Source organism: Podarcis filfolensis (genome assembly GCF_964270895.1).
Source record: "Podarcis filfolensis genome assembly, chromosome: 16".
Taxonomy (NCBI): Eukaryota; Metazoa; Chordata; class Lepidosauria; order Squamata; family Lacertidae; genus Podarcis; species Podarcis filfolensis.
The window spans coordinates 36,512,767-36,535,000 of NC_139620.1; the positions used below are offsets into that span (position 1 = coordinate 36,512,767).

At 43.9% G+C, this 22,234-nt stretch overlaps 1 protein-coding gene across 2 annotated transcripts in view; it reads right to left on the reverse strand.

The window, feature by feature from the left end:
* Positions 1-2,228: 2,228 nt before the first annotated feature.
* The window catches only part of TMEM132B (transmembrane protein 132B), a 350,489-nt gene continuing 330,483 nt past the window's right edge, over positions 2,229-22,234 (reverse strand). For both annotated transcript variants that reach the window (XM_083589855.1, XM_083589856.1), the window contains 4 exons: positions 15,049-15,254; positions 9,944-10,217; positions 7,194-7,385; positions 2,229-5,627 (listed from right to left, as the gene is read on the reverse strand). In XM_083589855.1, the coding sequence (XP_083445981.1) occupies positions 4,479-5,627; positions 7,194-7,385; positions 9,944-10,217; positions 15,049-15,254 (1,821 nt within the window). In that variant the 3' untranslated portion in view covers positions 2,229-4,478. The remainder of the gene's footprint in view (positions 5,628-7,193; positions 7,386-9,943; positions 10,218-15,048; positions 15,255-22,234) is intronic.

Sequence of the window (22,234 nt, forward strand, 5' to 3'; positions counted from 1 at the left end):
TGCAGTTGAAGGGGGGGGAAGGAAGCGCCATCACCTTCCCCCAAATCAAAGGGTAGTCCGGTAAAGGATTCCGGGGGGCGTGGCCTTGTCCTAAGCCTAGGGAGGTGAGGGCCTAAGGCACGCCCCCGAGCGACGACCCCGGGGGAATTCCTAGTTGATGTCCATCAGCGGGACTCCCCCTACTGGTGGTTAACCCTTGCCGGTCTTCAAGCAAGCGGGCTGAAGCCGGTTAGTTGTTAGGACCAATGCCTAAGCCAATACCGCTCAATTCCTGTAATCAATAAAGTTGTGGCCTAATTTGACCCATTAACCTGAATTCTTGTGTCTCGTGTCTTTATTTCTGAGGGGGGAGGCGGGAACTCGCCACGCAACCAGGCCTTTGGCTGATCAACATTCTATGGCCTTTTAAATGTGTTTATGGCAGGGGGGGGATATTGGTTCATTTTTGTTCTTGTTTTATTATGCAATTTGTGCAGATGAAGAGTGATATACAAAATTTAATAATAATAGCAATAGCAACAACCCAGAACTGCTGGAAACACTTTTAGAAATCCACCGAGGCATGGCAGAAACTCGGTACAATGTTTCCAGGGTAAAATATGCTGTCTCTCGTATGCATTTTCAAGCTTAAACGATCCAGCAATTAGCATAAGCCATTTGATACACACTGCAGTGTCTTTGAATACAGTAGAGGCACCGTTTGCTTGCTTGCTTGCTTATTTATTTATTTTTGAAAACGTCGCTACTCTGAATATTTGATTCCCCCTTCATCTCCTGTATGCATTATAGAATTCCGTTAGGTCTGAGCTCTGTCTGTGAAGCTGTGCGGAGACAGGCGTGTTTATTGTGCATGGCCCCAGCACGTACCAACCGCACAATGACATTACTATGCTGCGAGTGTGTGTGCCCGTGTATAATCCCCGTGCTTATGGCATTTTGATGCAAGCCTGGAATAGGACTTGTGGCATGGCATTGCGGTTCTACGGTGTTCAACAGAAGAACCTCAAGAAATCAAAGCCGCATTTCACAGTGCATTACGTTACACGAGGCAGTAAAAAATAATAATACCCCTGATTTCTAGGTTTTCAGCATTCTTAAAGTGGGACCATTTTAACTACTTAAAAGTTCCAAGCCTATACAAGTCCATTCGGACACAAGCCTTGCTGAGTCCAGTGAGTTCCCTGATATGAATAGATGGCTCTGTCCATTTTGGATTTCTCCATTTCTCATTTTCCCAAGCTTTCATTTCTGCAGCAATTTGCGATTTAAAAAATAAGCCTAAAATATAATTCACCAGGAATTCCATATGAATTTCTCCTAACAAACTTATTTTCTGTGCAGTTTCCCCTAATATACAGAGTTTTGCAAACCATTGTTCCCCAATACATTTTTGTATGTTATTTCCATAAATATATGCATTTTATGCACTCTTTGCCTTAGCATATGATTTTCTGAACATATCACTTGGCTGGAGTACTGCGTTGCAAAATTGAGAATGTGCACATTTCAAGGGATGGCTGTGTTTTTGTTTGTCTATTGTTTTGAAAAATGTGGATTCATCTTTAATGCAGACTCAGTCACATCCCAGCCCCCAATTCCCCCTCCCAGATAACTGTGTATAGGATTGCAGCATACGTAATTAGCCATTCCAAAAAAAACCCAACCTCATAAATTTGTTCCTCAGAAAGGAGAGCAAAACACAATTTTAATTGAAGGGCATTAGGTGTCCTTTGATCTTGACAATTTCAAAGCTTCACACTTAAAATGGGAGGGGGGGCTAAAATATGGATTTTTAATTGCTTACAAAGCATTCTGAAATCACACCAAATGATTCCCCACCTGTCTTGAAAATCCATGAACAAGTCCTTCAGAAAGGGACCGGGAGAGAGTAGGAAAATGTTGGGGTGTTCAATTCCTTGCTTAAGTTGAACTAAATCCAATTCTGATGCACCCAAACCAGTTTAGGAAGCTGACGTACACAAAATCAGACCACTGTTGGTCCATCTAGTTCAATATGGTCTACACGAGGTTCCTTGGGCAACCTTTCAAGAGCCACAAAGCAGTGACAAGTAGGACTGGATGCAAGAGTTGCATAAGCAAGGGATGTAATTTTTTAAATCTTTTAAATCTTTAAATTTTTTAAATTGTTCAGTAGGCTAGTTTCTACATATACTCACACAATCCACTCTATGCTAAGGTTACTAGATTTTTTTCAATGAATCTGAGGACACTTTTCAACTTCATTGGATTTTGTATGGGGACTGATTTGTAAATCCGGGGACTGTCCTCGGGAAATGGGGACGTCTGGTAACCTTAAAGGTAAAGGGACCCCTGACCATTAAGTCCAGTCGCGGACGACTCTGGGATTGCGGTGCTCATCTTGCTCTACAGGACGAGGGAGCCGGCGTTTGTCTGCAGACAGCTTCCAGGTCATGTGACTAGCATGACTAAGCTGCTTCTGGTGAACCAGAGCAGCCCACAGAAACGCCATTTACCTTCCCGCTGGAGCGGTGCCTATTTATCTACTTGCACTTTGACGTGCTTCCGAACTGCTAGGTTGGTAGGAGCTGGGACCGAGCAACGGGAGCTCACCCCGTCATGGGGATTTGAACTGCCGACCTTCTGATCAGCAAGCCCTAGGCTCTGTGGTTTAGACCACAGCGCCACCCGCATCCTTACTCTATGCTAAACCCAGGCAAGCAGGAGGCATAATCAGTATTTAAGGACACATTTCCAATCAAGGAAAAACCACTGAAGGTGGTTCCCTCTCCCCTGTTGTAGTTTCCAGCAACTGGGATTCAAAAGCATTTTAGCCTCTAACAGTAGAGGTAGAGCATAGCCATCATCGGTGTTATTTTTCTAGAAAAAGAGGTGCTGGATCTCACCATGAACTTCTCCCTACTTCTTTTAGAATGGCAATGGCGCCCACCTGAGAGGTGCCAGAGATGAGGTCCTGTGAGCTCTGGCTAAAAAAAGCCCTGGCCATCATGACTATTGGTCACTGAAGCTTTATCCTCTATGATTTCCCAAGTTCCCAATCTCCCATCCAGACCCAGACCCAGCCTAGACCTGCTTAACTTCAGGAAGGTGGGTGCAACGTGTACCCTCAAACGACACCTGGGGATTTTGAAATGACGATATTGCAAACCTTCCAAAATGAAAACAAAAACCAGAATAGCTCTTTTCCCCCACCCCAGGGTTTTTATTATTGTATGTACATTTTCCCTGTAAGAAGACAGATCTCTATTTTCCAGTGAAAGAGATGTAAGAAAGAAAGAAAGAAAGAAAGAAAGAAAGAAAGAAAGAAAGAAAGAAAGAAAGAAAGAAAGAGGGAGGGAGGGAGGGAGGATTAGGGAACAATATCAAGCAGCTACAAAACAAACCCTTTTAACACAGAAAGTAAGGCTGTCACCCGACCGAAATAAGTTTTAGTCGATTAATCGTTTGAGTTTTAATGAATTAATAAGCGAATAATCAATTAGTCCTGTATAAATTTGCAGTTGAGTAGCTGTATTATCGTCATTGTTGTTGATTTCAGATGGCACCTGTGCATGTCATAACTTAAGAGATGCGCTCCATGGGCGAGAAAAGGGGGTTGCCCTTTCAAAAATGGCACCCATAAGCAATGTTTTCTCTATGTACTTGTATTTAAAACTGTTACATTTTTTCTCCATAATAATAATAATAATCTGCTGCCCAGTTTATTGGGGGCACTTTTTCACTGTCATCTTTTACAAGGTTTTTATTCGATTTATCGACTAAACATTGCAGCCCTAACAATGCAGTACACTTTGGTACATCTATGGGTTGGCGAGGGAATCCTGTCAAATGAAAATATGTAAATAGTTCATAAAATCAGGAAAGCTTTATAAACAATACAGCTGAACAAATTAACCACAAGGATGAATATTTGTTTTTTAAAAAACAAAAGCCTAGGAGGATATATCTGTCTGTATTTTGTATAAACAGATTACATTAGGTCAATTCATTCTGATCCTTTGAAAGGACCCTAGATTCCAGCTGAAAGCGAGGAATGTCTACTGTGCTTTTACAAAGAATATTTTCTAGAAAAATCATCAACCCACCCACCCACAAAATGGTTCCTTTTCCATAGTAACAGCTCATCGTAACATGGCACACTAACCCATCTTCTCTGAGTCTAGGTGCAATTGGATCAGCATTACCTAGTATCAGATGATATATGAAAAACAGCTGGTTGTGCCCAATACCTCCAAGATTTGTAGGTAGCTGTTTAGGGGCTCACATCCCCTTGTACCTGATGGAACAGGGTATAACAAGCCAGCTTTTTCCTGCAGCTGATCAAAACAATGCAAAGTTAGTATTTCTGGACCTCCAAACATTTTGGAGAGCCTTCTTCTATTGCTGGCTGGGTTTGAGTGCTCCATCATCCATAAAACAGAAGGCATAAAGGTGAATACAAAGATAAAGTTTTTAGAGAGAGAGATAATAATTATTTTTTACATATTGTCTTGCAGCCTTTCCATATAGTCTCTAAGTTCCTGGGAATCCCCTAAGTTCATATCTTGGCATACCCATTTGATATTATCGTCACTGTCAAAGAGGATGGAGTTGGTGTATGGGCCACCATCCTCTGGTAAGATGGTGGTATAGGATGTGAATTTGACTCTTTTCCGTTTGGGCCCAGGGGGGTTGATAGGTTCGTTTGTGATATCGTTCTCACAACCATAGTCAGCAGACCGAAGGATCTGGCTATGGAGGCTCTTCTGAGAGCTCCCGTTGAGGAGGAAATTGCTCTCCTCAAACTGCATCCCTCTGTCTATCATGGTTGTGCACTCCTCGGACGGGAGCGAAATGTCCACTGGGTTCTCCAAGAGCTCCACCTCATTCCCGAGCCACACCCAGTCATGGGAATGTGGAATGTTGCCTTGCTCACTGACGGCAAATCTTTTGTGCCTGTACTTCCAAGCAAATGCCACACAGTTAATTAAGAAGACCAATATGGCTAAACAGAAAACACACAGAAGGGCATACATGCCAATCTCAAGGTCCGTTAGACCTCTGGAAGCCAAAGTGAGGTCACTGGGACTGTTCTGCACTGGAATGTCAACTTGTATGGGGAAGCTCGTAAAGGAGGTTGGACCATTTTGGAGCTGACCCTGAGCAGTTTTTGGGTGAACAGGAGTCTTGGAAGTTGTGCTTTGGTTAGTAGCCTCTTCATGATTAATGGAAGCCCCATGTTTGGGCCAATCTTGCCCTGACCTCTCCTGCTCCAATGACTTCTCTATAGAATTACTCCCATGGCTTTTAAAATCAGCCTCAACGTCTTCAATGTCATTGGTGTCCCCTTTGTGGTCCAAATCCTTCTGGCCAAACTTGACTTTGATGCTTCCTTTCCCAACAGCCAAGCTACTCTTCCTCTTGGACTTCTGACAAGGCTCGCTGATCACCATTTCTAGTTTAATGAGTGGCCCTTGACCTTCACCTTCCGCCACCACCACAGGCTGGTCTTCCTCTTGGCTTTGATGGATGGACACCACCATTTCATCCAGGGATGTGATGGCGAGAGAGAAATCTTTCGTGTCGTAGATGTCTAAGGGTGTCACGGTGCCATCGCTGAACAGAATCCAAGCACTGACCACAGCTTCCTACAACATAGGAAAATGTATCATTTTTCAAAAGAAGCCATAACTTTTTTAAGAAGCGAAATTAATGAAACTTAGTCGTTCATTTCAGTGGGTCTGTTCTGAATAGGACTAGCACTGGAAACCAACCAGTAGGTGTACGCTGGGTATAACTTAGCTGAATGCGTCAGCGCTATGAGCTTTCAAAATTCAAGCTGGGAAATAATGCATCTGAAATGAGTGAACTTTTTAAAAAATGAAAGCTTAGTTTTAACATTCTCTTCCTAGCAGAATGCCTCAGAATCAATTTCACATATAACCGGTCAGATCATTTGTTTTCAGACTGCATCATGAAATCAATCTGAACTCTGGGCCTTAAATTAGCCATCAAAATATTGTTTCCTAAACTCATGTGGTTGATTTAGTGAAATCGCATGAGTTGGGCTCCTCCCCCACCCTGTTTTTGTGAAGCCTGGAAATAATTACATGAAAATGAGTAACGTTTCCCTCCCTCCCCCCTTGTTCTTTTGGCTTAATGTGTCAGTAAACATGATCCACTCATTTCACTCACCCATTTTTCATATTCACATTTATGTATTTCACCTTTCCTCTATGATCCTTAGAGAGGAAGGGCCCATAACTTAGTACAGGGGTGGGGAACCTTTACCGTCCTCAAGGACCATATTCCCTAGGGAAAATCTGTTGGGGGCCATATAGAAGGGTGGCCAGGGCCAGAACTGAAAGTGGGTAGGAGGCAATATCAAAGGAGGATGTCAGTGCAACAGCACTCTCACAACACGACCACCCCATTCCTCTCTAGCTTAGCTTAATTTCTCCTACTACCCATTGGATCACATCATCTATCATGGTTACAAAAGCATACGACGAGGCCTGCTGGATCAGGCCAAAGGCCCATCCGGTCCACTGGCCTTCAGCCAGTGAGTTGAGACTCATTAGTGGACCACAGCCCATACCCTCCAACACTTCTCTGATGAAAATAGGGACTGCAATTCTATAATGATAATTTTACTATTTATACCCCACACATCTTACTGGCTTGCCCCAGCCACTCTGGGCAGCTTCCAACATATATAAAAACTCAATAAAACATTAAACTTTTTTTTTAAAAAAACCCTTCCCTATACAGGATTGCCTTCAGACAGCTCGAGGGTCAGATAACTCCATACCCTCCAACATTTCACCAATGAAAATAGGGACATCCAAAGAAAAAGTGGGACATTCAGGGATCAAATTAGAAACCAGAACAGCTTCTTTAAATCAGGGATGTCCTGGGAAAGTAGGGACACTTGGAGGGTCTGACAGCCTGATCCAAGGTGGGTAACCACAAGACCACTAACATCATGCAACAATATAGCAAAGGATTAAGAAATGGGTCCCCAAATGCATGTTTAGGTTAAAAGTGGGTCCTGGGTTGAAGACTGAAGATTGAAGATAACTCATCTAGTCCTTAGTTCGTCCTTTAGGTTACCCTCCATTTAATCTCATCTGGTTTATCTAGGTCTCCTATTTGCTGATGAAACGATGCTAATCTGTGCTTTTCGTTAATTTTGTCATCACTGCATCTCCCACCTGCTTTGGTGAATGAAGAATGTCAGAAGCCGATGTCGTAGAAACAATCACCCTCTTGTTTCCTTTGCTTGTCTGGAGCGAGAGGGACAAGCCTGCCACGAGCTGAACACCGAGGTCTGTGATGGTCACCCGGTCTTCCAGAACAATCACAGTCTTCTCAGCCAAAATGGAATCAGAAAGAGGTGAGAGGACCTTTAAGGGAAACAAAAGGAAAGGAAAGATGATGACAATCCACATTAAACTATCCTGGAGTTGCTGCATCATGAGTGCCCGGGGACTGGTTGCCATACAGTGGTACCTCGTTTTGAGTCCACCTCATTGAGTGTCCATCTCGTCAAACAACCGCAACAAACGTGGAAGTACCGGCAAACTGCTCCGAGCGTGTGCGCAGAGCGGTGCTTTGTCGTGCATCCTTTTTGTCTAGCGTCCAGAGCTCCGGAATGGATCCCAGTCGCAAAACAAGGTATGACTGTATTTCAAAATGAAGACCCCTCTTAGCCACTTTTGCCTGCTTGGGTTTCAATTCTAGCCACACATAACTGGGAATAAGCCCAACTGAACTTAATAGGGGTTATGTTTGAGTATTATTATTAATAAAAGTATTTTTAAAATTTCTATACTGAGGATTCAACTGAGGATTACAGGTCAGTTTGCAATATAAAAAGACATAGACATGCATAGGATTGCTCTGCTAGTCAAATACAGCGGATTCCTGTGAAAGCAGCCAAGGGGTTGCAGGGGGCATATTTAGTAAGTTATTTCATTTTAAACCTACCCTTCTCTGAGCAAGTGATCTCAGGGAAGGGTACATCAAATATGTGTTTAACTCTTAATACTATTAGAGCACAGCTACACATGCACCAAGTGCCAAGGCTCAGTCTCCAGCACCCCCCCCCCATTTGAAAGGCAATTGGATAACAGAGTTGGAAAAGAAGTTGGGGAACTCATACTAACAGAACCCATTGCTCACTTGATTCACTGTAAAGCAGTGTAAAGCACTGTAAAAAGCACTGTGGACACTGTAAAAAGCACTGTAAAACTGTAAATTCACTGTATAGCTTCATACATTTGAAAATAAATGGTTTAGGACAGGCATCCCCAACCTGTGGCCTTCCATATGTTTTGGCCTACAACTCCCATGATCCCTAGCTAAAAGGACCAGTGGTCAGGGATGATGGGAACTGTAGTCCAAAACATCTGGAGGGCTGAAGGTTGGGGATGCCTGGTTTAGAACAAGCATATGCACATTTTAAGAATGTTAAAAATAGGCCCATGCTAAAATGTGGCATCAAATGTAACGCTCCCCCTTGGAGGTTGGTCACCTGATGCACAAGGGCGGGAGGAGCCATTGTGGTGCCTTCTGAATGCTCAACTCCCATCAGTCCCAGAATAGTATGGCCCAAGGTTAGTGATGATATGGGGGGCTGCCTCTTTATAAAGTCCAACAACCTCAACTCTCTGCAAATATGTGAGACTGAGGCCCTCGTTGTGGGGACTGGTGCATGAAAACACCACTATATCATAGGGCATGAGAATTAACTTGCTGAAATAGAATAAAGATCCCACCTCACCTGTCTTCCACTTTCCAACAGTAGGCAGCCAACTATGACTATGGCTTTTGCTAGACCAATTTGGTCTCTGCTCAATATTAAGTAGCAGTATGCCTAGACTGATCCTGTGCTTTGGTGTCTCCTCAAGATAAAGCAGCTTTTTGACTAATCATAGAATTGTATGGGTAGGAAGGGACCCTGAGGGTCATTTGGTCCAACCCCTTGCAATGCAGGAATTTCAAGTAAAGCACTCATGATAGATGGTCACCCAACCTCTGCTTAAAACTTTCAACAAAGGAGAGTCCATCACCTCCCGAGGGAGTCCATTCCAGTGTCAAACAGTTCCTACTGTCAGAAAGTTATTCCAGATGTTTAGCCAGAATCTCCTTCCTTGTAACCTGAAACCATTGGTTCAGGTCACAGCCTCTGGAGCAGGAGAAAACAAGCTTGTTCCATCTTCCGTGTGATGGCTCTTTAGATATTTGAAGAGACTATCATATCTCATCTCAGTCTTCTCTTACCCAAAATGAATGTATGCAACTCCTTCAGCCTTTCCTCATAAGGCTTGGTTTCCAGACCCTTGATCATCTTGTTTGCCCTCCTCTGCACATGTTCCAGCCTATCAACATCTTTCTTAAAATTTGGCATTCAGAAGTGGACACAGTGTGGTTTGACCAAGGCAGAATAGGGCAGTACTATTGAGTCCCTTGATCTGGACACTATACTTCTGTTGATGAGCCTATAATGGCATTAGCTGCTTTTGCTACCACATCACACTGTTGACTCAAGTTAAGCTTGTGGTCTACTAAAACCCTGCCTAAGTGTAGAATTTGACATTTGTCCCTACTGAGATTCATTTTGTTAGTTTCGACCCAGTTCTCCAATCTCTTAAGGTCATCTTGAACCCCATTTCTGTCTTCTGTGGCAATTAGCCAACCCTCCCAGTTTGGTGTCATCTGCAAATTGGTTGAGCATCCCCTCAATTCCTTCATCCAAGTCATCTATAAAGACATTGAACAACAATGGGCCCAGGACAGAACCCTGCGGAAACCCTCTTGTCACTTTTTTTCTCCAGGATGATTAGGATCCATTAGTGAGTACTCTTTGGGTTCAGTCTGTCAACGAGCTACAAATCCACCTACCAGTAACCTTGTGCAGCCCACATTAATGTTTCCCTTGACACTCAGCCTTACTTTGTACCTGAACTGTTGTGATTCCTTGCTCACGACCAATCAGAACCCGACCATCTTGTAACTTGGCTACTTTGGATTCCTCCACCTTCATGAAGTCAGCCACAAGGTCCGTAATGTCAAACTGCCACTCGGAGCCAAGCATGTAGGTCAGCTGGCCTCCCAAATCGGATGATTCTGTCACAAACTGGGTGAGGACTCGTACCATGGCATGCTGGTACTGCAGGGTGCAGCCTCTGCCTTTCTTCTCGTCATCTTCATCCTCATCGCTGTCGCGTGTGGGCCTATAGGACACACACAGAAACACACACAAGAAGGTACTAGGTTGCGGTTGTTCTTGCAATACAACTGTACTCTGTTCATTTTGAATATTGCAAATTCTAAAGGCTGTATCCAGGGTAGACCCACTGATATGAACGGGAGTGCCTAATGTAGGTTCACTAACTTCAGTGCGCTTTCTCTGGGTATAACTTATGATAGATACAACCCTGATTTTTCCATCTGAGGCTTTAATTTGTCTTTGTTGGGTTTTATCTGTGCAGGATTTCATCTTCTGCTGGGTTGGTTTTACTGATTCATTAAGGTTCCACAGAGTTGCTGCACCGTTTATTTAAATCACTTTGTTGTACTGTGCACTTTGTCTAGAGAATAGTTCTTATTAGATATCTCAGCAACTGAATAAAATAAATAAACAAAATTTATGAAATGCCTATATTATCAGCATTGGGCATCATTTGGCCCCTCCAACACATAAACCTCACAGGGTTCACCAGAGTTAGTCTTGTTTATTCTTTATTCTCACTTTGCGCCTGATGTACATCTCCATTTGCCCCTTTCTCCCTGAATGGCAGGTATCATTCTGTGGTTCACCTCAGGTGCCAAAATGTCTTGAGCTGGCTCTGGATCTGTGGGTACATAGCCTTACACTAATGTAAGATACCCCAGGCTTGTGAACTTAATGTGGGCCCCCTACACCTATCTATTGGGGGTTTGGCACTTTCTCAGACCATGCCCCCTCTCTAAGCCTTCACTGGACCTGCTCTTCATTCTCCTCAAGTGTTCTTCTCTACTGTACGCAGTAAGAGTCACCTTGCTGGCTTTGGTCATTTTTCTCTGAGGGCCTGCCCACTTTTTTGCCTCTCACCTGGCCCACCAATGATGTGTGGTCCCCATAAGGTCTCCCAGGAAGCAATTAGGTCCTGATGCTGAAAGAGGTTTTCCACCCCTTCCTCACACAGCAGATTACTGCAACTGTGTAGAATTTGCACCACTTGGACTCAGCCAATGTAGTTACAAAGGCTCTGCCTATGTGAGTAAACCTTTCTGTGCCTCTAAACCTGGGACTAGGGTATTTTTAGGCCCCTTGGGGGAAAGAGTACAATGTGGGAACCGATTAATAAGTTGCAAGGGTGCTAGGCTCCAGGCCAGAGGACAACCATATTAAAATTCACCATCCATTGGGAAGTAGGCGGCACAAGAGATCAAACCTCTCCACTGAGTTCCATATCTTGTTGGAGCAAGTTGTTTTCTTAGAGCTACCCAAGGTCCTGCAGCTCCAGCCCATGCCTGCCTTCTGCATGACTTAGCCACCCTTGGGGATTTATTTTGCTCCACAGAGCATGGTCCTCCTGGTCAGGAGAGGACATGGTTAGAAATTCTTCTCAGCCCATGTTATCCCTCATTTTTGGAGCCCTTCCACCACCAATTGCCCCACCCTCATTTTCAACATCCAATGACTCATTCTCAGTCTTTGAGTGGCTGCAGAATGTTTGCAGGCATTCCATTATGTTTCAGCAGTTCGGTTGATGGTTAGGAGGGTTTGCAGGTGACAAGAGAAAGGCGCACAGGCATTCTTTAGCTCTGTTACATACAAGAGATTCAAAGGGCATCATTTCAACATACGTCAAAAGACTCACTAAGCGGCCCTTAGAAGAAATGAACAAAAATCACTTCCTCCCACCCAACGCTCCACCCGCAGAGGTAATGCATGAACTTCAACAAGGGGATAATTATTTTCCAGCTGCATAATGAATCAAAATAAATGTTCTTGTTAAGAACATCGGTCTCTGCCTGCCTGGACTTTCCTCCCCTTCTCCCCACTCTTATTTGACTTTAATTTATATTTATTCCTTTCATTTGCTGCGATTGTGGGCTTTTCGACTGCTCATTTCACAAGCCGGTTTTTCTATTAACCGAGTGCCGCTCAAGGGTTCCATGCAGTACATTAGTCATGAGAGCACACCTATCTGGAGAGCAGATTTCCATCTGGAAGAGTGGGCCGCTCATATTGATAGTGGCACATACCCAGATTAAATTATGATTCTCCCATCTACTGCAAATAAGGATAAAAGTCTCTCTCCCCCTTCCTGCTGCCCATCTATCTATGGATCAGTATGATGAGCCATATTTCTCCAGATGGGTTTTTATTATCTCCCCAGATATATTCACAAGGGATCCAGATCCTCACTTCCTTATTACATTTTTATTAATTTCCCATTCAAGGAAGCAGCGGGCAGACCAATCAATGGGTGCTATCAATGGCACGGTGCCCAAGAATCTCAGTGCTGCTTCCTGAGAGAGAACCTGGTTGGAGGCCCATTCCAATGAACACAGGAAGCTGCCCTATCATACTGTTCATCCATCTAGCTCAGTGTCGTCTAAAAGAACATGGTGCACTTCGCTGATGGGAATTGTAGCATAAAATATCTAGAGGGCAGCAGGTTGGAGGGGGCTGGTGTACACTGACTGCAGTTTCCCAAAGTCTTAAGCAGGGTTTATTCCCCCCTGGAGGTGCCAGATACTGAACCTGGGGCTTTCTACATCACAGGTAGGGAACCTCAGGACCCAGGGTCAAATGATGTCCCATAAACCTCTCTATCTAGTCCATAGAATGGTCTCCAAGAGAACCCTTGCAGTTTCGGCCCTGACATGCCCTTCCTGACACTTCGTTTGGGTGGAATGTGACCTTCAGCTGTGATAATTAAGGCTGTGGCCCAATGCATTCTCTGTGGTGAACACACTTGCAAAGCAGACCCCTAGAGCCTTCCCACCTGACTTCACCCCCTGAAAGCCCTGGATCTCTCAGTAGCCCTGCCCAACCTGGGGTGACTTGGGACTGTCTCCAAACAACTCAGCTCAAGCCTGGATCCACATGAATCAGCTGAATTCAGTTCAGGATTTAAACAGAGGATGGCTGGTCATCTGTAACTGATTCTCTACCTGTGATTCCTACAGGGGGTGGACTAGACTGTCCTTTTGGCCCCTTCCATCTCTACAGCTCAGTGCTTCTAAGGACCCAGAGACTGAGGAGGAGAGAGCCTATAGGCAGCGCCACTGCCTGGATTGATTGTAAATAAGAAGGCAGGCAGGGCAGACAGAGTTGGTGAGGATGTGCCCCATTTGCCCTAACAAACCGGCCTCCACTGCATTCTTGCCACAAGAGGAAATGGTCGCCCCCATTCAAGTCACCCGTGCGATTAAGTTGCTTAAAAACAAACTTTCGCCAGCTCTATTGGAAGCATGAGCTGTCACACGCACTCATCCAAAAACAATGGCTGGCAGGCCACGGTGCAGGCAACCGGCTGCAAATTTTCACAGCAAACAGCTTTGCCATTCCACCCCCTTCCTAAAAAAAAGAAGAAGAAATGAATTGCTAAATAGGTGCCCAGTGGCTCTGCGGTAATCTGAATAGCTGCTGGCGAGAACGGCTTGCCAGCTTGCAAACAACGAAGCTACCTGGGCCATTCAATTCACTTCAGCTGGCCCAATAAATATGAACTAGACCCCTGGGGGGTTAAATTTTCAGCACGCGGCATAATGAGCTGACAGGCAGAATGTTCGCACTGGGCTAATGGCTGCTGAAGGCGTGACCTGCCGCGTCTGTGATGGCAGGTTTATTCCTCAAATGGATCTATCGCCATGAACGATTCAGCAGACATTTGCGCAAGCAAACTCCCAACAATATGGTGAACAGGGAGGCAACCGGATGAGGCACTTAACTCAGCAGAAGAATGGGCTTGTTCTTTTTTTGCCAATGCCAATGATAACTGTTAAAAATACTCTCAAGTTCCTGTCGCGTTTGGCACATGTTCTGTTGGTTCACTCTTTTGGCCAGCATCTCATGGAGGGGAAATCGTGGCTTGGTAGCAGAGCACATGGTTCAAGCCTCAGCATCACCAGTTAAAAGAAAAGGATCAGCAGCTGGTGATGGGGAAGACTCATTCCTGTGATACTGGAGAATTATTGCAATTGGAATAGACAAAGATGCGGAACCGGTAACCCTAAAGATGTGGCTGGAATGGACCATGGGCTCCTCATCCCTGCAGGAGACAATAGTGGACCAGATGGACAAAGATGCTCCTTGCCTGTTTTAATCTCAACACACATTTTAGGGGTGCTTCTGAAACTCTTCACATTTTTCATCTAAGATTCAAAAATGGAACTAATGCTTTAAACATCCTCCCTTGTTATCTCTTACGTTGGGAAGGGCCCTGTGTACTGACTGTTCGTTGCCTTTTCCAGTTCCTTCAGATCATTTGTGAGTTTCACACGCCCTGTCATTACCAATCTGCATGTGCCATTTGTGTGAACTGATTTTATTTTTATTTTATTTATTTATTTTTAAAAAGCCCTCTCTGCAATCAACCAAGTTGGATGAGATTGCATGTTTGGTTGCATTATTTGTGTGGTGTTTTGCCATTGCAGAGTACACACGCACAACAGTAAAACACCACCCAAAAAGCATTGCACTGTAATTGTAGGTTCAACGGCATCAATACTGCCTTGTTATTTTATCAGTACATACAGTTGTAGTGCTAAACAAACATGGGGCAGGGATTTTTCCTTTAAAAACTGCATGGAAACGGAATGGGACGGATTAGTTCATCCCCATGTAGAAGTGGGATGAAACAGACTATAATGAAACCATCCATCCCTACCTAGGGAGAGTCTTGAGTGCCAGACAGAGATGCCTAGAGGGTCACATTTGTCCAGCTTACCAGTGGCCAGCCATTCCTGTCCTAGCATGCAATCCCCATTTACTTGAATGGGGATGCTGAACTACATGGCTTGGCTGTGTTGCTCTCAAGAGCCATTTTTAAGGCATGATGCTGGTACCTTTTGTTGGAGGTGACAGGGATCCTCCAGCCTTTGATCTGACTCAGTTCTGTGTCGGAGATCTCTATCTGAAGAGGAAGTCGTGGAACCCAGACGGTGACTTCTAGCTGGGTGGTAAAATGCTGGTACGTGAAGTTCACAATGGTGTCCACTTTGCTTTTCATTTCCTTCCCATTAACAAAGATGGCATCGCAGTTTTCTGAAACCTTCAGAAACATCAAACAAGCAAAGTCCATTAATTACTACAAAAGGAAATAGAGCTGGCTCTGGGTTTCTAAAGACCCTTCTGCAAGATACCAGCTGTGGGCTTCAACCAAGCAAGTAACCTAACATTTCTCCAACAAGGTGTACCAGCTTTTCTCCTCAGTGCTTGCATCATTTCCATAGTTGTTAATCTAATGTCCTTGCTAGTCTCCCCATTACCAGGAGAGCAGCAAAGTGAATGGATTCACATCTAGGGCTTGGTTTGGTGGGTATATTAAAGCAGGTAGGTACTCAACTTTGCCAACTAATCTATGAAAATGGTTTCCTAACTGTGATCCAAGGAACTATGGTTTTTTTCATATCACAGATCCTTGATTGACTCACTGATTGCAAAGAACCTCTTTGATAGGCCCCTTGTCTACCATTGATGAACTTTACCTCCAATGTGCAGCCACAGGAAAGTATAAGATAAGAGATGAGGAAGCCTGTGGCTCTCCAGATGTTGTTATAGATTCCAGTTACCATCACCCCCAGCCAGTATGGCCAACAGTCAGGGATGATGGAAGTTACAGTCCAACAACATCTGGAGAACCACAGGTTCCCCATTCTTGGTCTAGGCCATATAATCTCCTAGGGTTGCAAACTGCAGATGAAGATACTATAAGGATGGAGTAGCCAGTCTGGTGCCCTCCAGATGCTGTTGAATTAAAACCCGTTGTCAGTATCCCTGACCGTTGGCCATGCTGGCTGAGGCTTCTGGGAGCTGCTGTCCACAAAATCTGGAGGAGACCAGATTGGCCCTGTGGAGTGTACTCCAGCTTACACTCTACCCTCACGCGGGACAATGATGAGGTCCAATGGGCCTGCAGTGACTATGCACCTAAAAGTATGCCTCCAAATCATCTACATTGTGCTGGAGTTCTCTGGCAGATGGATCAATGTGGAATGATTATCCCAGAGCTAGAACATGTCCATGTCCCTTCTATCATATCAGCACCACGATGGTGCTCAAAATAAATTTATTGAATTTATTGCCACAAGATGTGGGGATGATCCACTACTTTAGAAGATAGTGCCCCTCCAATGTTGTTGGACCCCATTTTCCATCAGCCAGCCAACCTGGCTAATGGTCAGGGATGATGAGATCTGTAGTTTCACACCACCTGGAAGGCACCATGTTGGCTACCAATGGCCTATGTGGCTATATGAAGTTATAAATTCATGGACTTCATCTTCCATAAATACATGTAGGATGACTACAAATCGAGCTGGCTTTGTGCAGCCTCCATTTTGAGCGGTACCAAATACCAGCTGCTGATTAATAACAGAATAGGGATATTGTGCTCATGCCCTGTTTGTAGGCTTCTCAGAAGCACCTGGTGGATCACTGTGGAAAGCAGAATGCCAGACTAGATGGACCTTTGGTCTGATCCAGCAGGACTATTCTTATGTTTTTATGCTTATTTTGAAAACCATGGCTATTGTACAGCTTGGATCAGGGGTTACCAATGGAGTGCCTTCCAGATGTTTTGGACTACAACTCCAGCTAGTATAGCATCAGTAATGGTGGGGATTGTGATCCACAACATCTATAGAGGACCTTGTTGGTGACCCCTGGTTTGAATTATCTTCTTAACTTAGGGGCAGTTATGCTTTTCTCCATAGAAAACGACCAGAAAAACAGCAATCTCTTAGTGGTGTTAGGCAATCACACTGCCAGCCTTTCTAACAGAAACACAGCAATCTATAAGAATTTCAAAGTTGACAAGGATCAAGTGTTGTATTTACAGCTTACTTAAAGGAAGAGGCATATGCTGGAGGGGAGGAAGAAGAGCATTCTGAGAATCATAAAACAGAATATGCATCTCTCCTTTTAAAAATTTAAGGACAGTAAAAAACGTGGTGCCAGACAACAGTCCTTTAATGAGTCATAATGCATTCTCTAAACTTGGGAGTGTAAAGCGTAATTGTCTGGAATCACCAAACCATAACTCCATTCATATATGTCTAGGGAGGAAAATGGAGCCTCCAGACCTGGCCTGCGTTTCCTTGAATTGTATTAATTAAAAGCTGGATTTGTGGTGAACCTGTTCGTTTCTTTATGCATTTCCTTATGCATTTTTATTTAATTGAAATATTTTTAACCCATCCATCATTTATACAGATGTACAAAAGGCATGAAATAAAATTAATTGCACCAAAACAATAATAATGTGTTTTCTGTTAGGCATAACATGGTGTTTGCTTTGTATTTGCAATTTTGCACTTTGCTTACTAGAAAATGAATGATCAGAATCTCTTTTTGTTCTTTTAAAAATCCACTCATTTAGCACAGGTTGGGTATAAGCAACCCTAACAGAACCCTAACAGAAAGTAAGGGGAAATACACTTTGTGGTTTCCCACTAAACATCAATGCTTTCCCCCTTCCTCATGTTCATTCTCTCTCTCTTCTCCCTCTTTCTTGCATGAGGATGCCACGAAAGTTGCTCCAGTCATATAGTGAAGAATCAAAAGCTGCCATTGTGCATATGAAGCAACTGGAAATAAAGTACCTTTTTCGCTTTACCAATGGGACGCAGGTGTGTTTTATTTTTACTTTTTAAGCAATGTGAGTGATGTGCAAACGAGACAGAATGAGTGGTGCAACTGGATAACTCCAGGCAGCTCCAGCTTCCAAGATGTTTAACTGATACATATACAAACTATAAGCCAATCAAATTTATATATATCTCTCTGTAAGTACAGGGGTAGAAAACCTCTGGACCACAGACCTGATCTCCCCCCCCCCCCAATACTTGTTAGTGCCGCCTGTCCAGGCTCAAGATTTTTGGTAGTGGCAGCAACAAATAAAGTATACAAACAACATTTCCATAGCAGCTTTTAGGTCCTCAGCACAAGAGATACAGCACCATTGCTGATACGTGGTCCACATTGGGTTGGTCAACAGGAATTATGGTCCATGAGCTAAAAAGGGGTTGGCTACCCTGATCTAGTAGTTGTCCACTCAGCAAAAGGTTTCCCATTAGCTTACTTTTGCCATTTAAAATTATGGCAGTGGCGATGGCAAAGTGCAGTTGCTTTGCTCTGAAGTAGCTAATTATCCCTTTTGCTAAGGCCACAATTAATATTAAGCAATGAAAATCTCACACAACAGCAAGTCCTAGAAGGCATTCAGAGTCCTTCTCAATGGGATGGTGTCTGACTTGATGCCTGCAGGCCAGGCAGTTAAACGTCTAGAATTATTTACAAGTTTAAGAACGGATGGGGAAATGACTTGTTTGTTCTATTTTTCTGTCCACATCATCACAATGATGTGGTAATGTTGCAATGCAGAATGCAATCATTAAAATGTATGAGCCTGTTGGATTGGGCAAATGGCCCATTCTGGACCAGCATCCAGTGCTCTCAATGGCTGATCAAATTCGTATGGGAAGCCCACAAAAGGACCTGAGAGCAACAGCACTATCCCCAATTGTGATTCCCAACAACTGGGATTCTGAGGCATGAGGCCTCTGACAACAGGTATAGAACACAGGTATTGTGGTGAGTAACCATTGCTCAGGTTAAATGTTCTAACCAGCCAGAGATGCTGCTTTCTTTATACTTCATTTTACCACCTCAGTTTTCTATTTCCCTCCACCATCACCAACCCAACACTCAATGTTCTGTGGCCACACAGCATGCTCAGTCCTCAGTAGACCTGTGTGCATGCAAATCTTCAATGCATTCACCAAGAAAATGTACATCTTGAGCACTTCTTTTGCAATTACAGAAAATGCATATTTCTATGTGCATTGGAAAGCCATGGCAAATTCCAGAGAAATGAACAATTAAGCTGGGAGTTGCAGTCCAACCCAAATATCGAGTTTGGGGAACATCAGATTGGGTTGGTTCACTGTAAAATGAGGACCAAATTAATTTCTCCCCATCCTGTAGTGATATGTTCTTTAAGGTGTGAGATGAAAGAAAAGGTACTCATTCAAACATCCACTGTGGAAACTGGCAGTGTACAGAAGAGGGCAGAGACACGCAAGAAGGTTGAAGGAGGAAAAAGGCGAGGCATTGGGGAGGGGAAAGGGGAGATTTTTGCATGGTCCATTGGTGGGGGAGCGATGTTAGTTGGAATTTCCCAGCTGCAGGCTGCTAATATACTGCAATGTTTCACTGCTTGCATGAATCATTGCCTTGTTGACCCATTGTTGTAATGGAAATGCAAGATAAGTCAGCCATGAGTTATGTTTTACGGAACCAAAGCAAAGCTACTGACAGCTTTTGAGATTTTCAGAGCTCTGAAAAATGCCTTTCCCTTTCCCAGCAATTTCTCTCCTAGCCCTGCAAAACCACTTGTGTAAATATTCATTTCTTCATTTACATTGCCTTCATTTATTCTCAGCCACGTCATCACAGAACCCATGGTGATTGACTAGGTATCTTTGTGATACCACACCATTCAGTACAGGATCCCTGATTGACAGCGATCAAATAGGTGATGAACCCAGAAAGGAGAAGGACGAGGAAATAATGAGAAAGCTATAATGCTGAATAGGATCACCAAAACGAGAATATTCACACACATTTTTCCCCCATTAAAAGAATTTGCTCGCTTTTGTTTGGAAAATTTAAACTGATAATTATTCCACACAGCTCCAGCCTTTTACTGGGCTCTTAAGCTAGTGTGGCAGCAGCAGCATTAATGTTGACTGGATTTTTAATTATTTTAATTAACTGGATGTAATCATCAAAAACCTCTACAACAATCTATACAGAATGTAAAACATTCTTTAAAGAAACACTGACAAAACCAAACATTAAAAACAAGCTAACCTAAGATTTACCACAATTTAAGTAAAATCAGCTGTTTTAAAAATATACACAATAAAAGAAAAGTACATGTCTGGGAAGGCTTATCTGAACAAAAATGCTTTTAGGAGGCACAAAAAACAATACAGTGAAGATGTCTGGCTAATATCAATGAGCAGGGAGTTCCAGAGACTACGTGCTGCTGAATGAAGGATTGATTCCTTGCAAGTACGGATATAAGGATCTGTCAATGTTGGTTCCCTCATTTTCTCTTTCTTTCCTGTCTTAAATTCCCACATTCCTGCAGCAGTTTGCAGCAGTTTGTTTGTGTGTGTATTTAAAATCTTCATGAAAGTTCTTCAGCTCCTTCGTGTATTTTTCTCCTGATAAACACATTTTTGTAAGCACTTTATTGTAATATATTGCACTTGTGTATGTTATTTTCAGTAATATGTTCATTTTTACACACATTTTCCACTTCTGTTAACATTGGTTAGAAAACTGCATTGCTAAAGTTGAAGAACTGCAATTTTTTAAGAATGGTTTCGGAAAGCAGAAATTTGACAGATTTGATATTCAGTGCAAACTGCAGTGCTTTTATTCTTTAAAAAATGTTTAGGGGTACTCTCATTTTCCTGCTCATATTCAAATTCTGCCCCTCAATGAGGCCAAATTTAGATTCACAAAATATTTAGGGGTATGTGTACCCCTGCGCCCCCCCCCCCCAGAAAAAAGCACTGGCAAATTGAATATAATTTATCTCCACATCTCATATTTACAAGCATGGAACAAATGTTAGAGGGCGCTGGATGGGACTCCCTTTTTGAAACTTCTGGCTAAAAGTGATCCTGATTAACTTAAGGACTAACATGGAAGCAGATACTAATGTAGAGCTTAGACCTGCTTGATATCAGCCCATCCTAGAATATCAATTTACCTCCTTGTTGAATGGTTACTTAAGCCCTCAGATCAGGTCTCGACACTTATCTTTCCCAGTTTGAGCTTTCTTAATTATCTCAGACTCATCTGAATTTGAACAGAGCTCCCTCGGTGCAGGCTTTATGATCTGCCATATCAGCCACTCATCCTATTTATGGCCTTCATTAAGGCGATTAAAGATTCCCCAAGATGTCCGTGACACAGTACAAGCAGAAAGGGCCACGGGGTTTGCTGAATCCAATCTCATTTCCAAATGTGCAACAATGGCAAAGTCCGTCGTTCAGCTCCCTTCTCAAATACCAGTTTCTGGAGATCACGCGAAGGGAGATGACTCTTGTGCTCAAATCCTGCTTGTGGTTTTTCCATAGCCATTGGATAGGCCACTGTAGGAACAGGATGCTGGACTATATGAACCATTGGCCTGATCCAACAGGGTTTTCTAATGTTCTTATCCTTGGAACATCCACAACATAGGAGGTGGACCTGTGTCCATGCCCAGATGTTGTTGGATTCCAACTCCTATCAGTCACAGTGTGCTGGGTCCGGGGTTAACCTGAACAATGTGATCCAGGTCCGGTCCTGAATCCAAGGATTCCATGAGGAGTCAGTCCGACAGGACCAAGGCAGGTCACAAGGCAGGAAACCAGGCTAGGTCGAGCACAGGGTCTCAGGCAGGTCCTGATCCCCCGGTGACTCACCTCCCTTTTTCACCCAAAGGCGAGCACTCCTCCTGCGAGTACTCAGGTCTCTCCTTCTCTCAGACCTCAGTCTCTGCAGCTCAGGAGACGTCGGTGGGTTATTAGACCCAGGGGCTGCCTCAGCCTCCCCTGACCTAACCGGTAGTGGAGCAGCTGTAAGTGACAACCCAGCTGGAGGCAACGAGGTAATCCCCGCGTCTGGAGTCAGGGCAGGCTCAGGCCCCTGACTCAGCCCAGCTGGTGCTTGTTGCAGGGGAACCTGTGCAGACTGGGGCTCTTCAGAATCAGGCCCCAGACTTGGTCCAGATGCCGCCAGAGGCAAAGGATCTGGTGCGGACTGAGACTCCTCTGGTTCTAAGTCCAAGCCCAAGTCCCAGGCCATCACACACAGACACCAAGGCCAATAGTCAGGGATGGGGCCCAAGGATGGAAGTGGAGGGCGCCTTGAGATCCAGAAGGGCTTGGCCAAAGCTGCAGCCCTATTAGCATGGGGTGTGTGTGTTAAGGCTAAATTGTAGACCATGCTTGGGAATATTTATGAAAA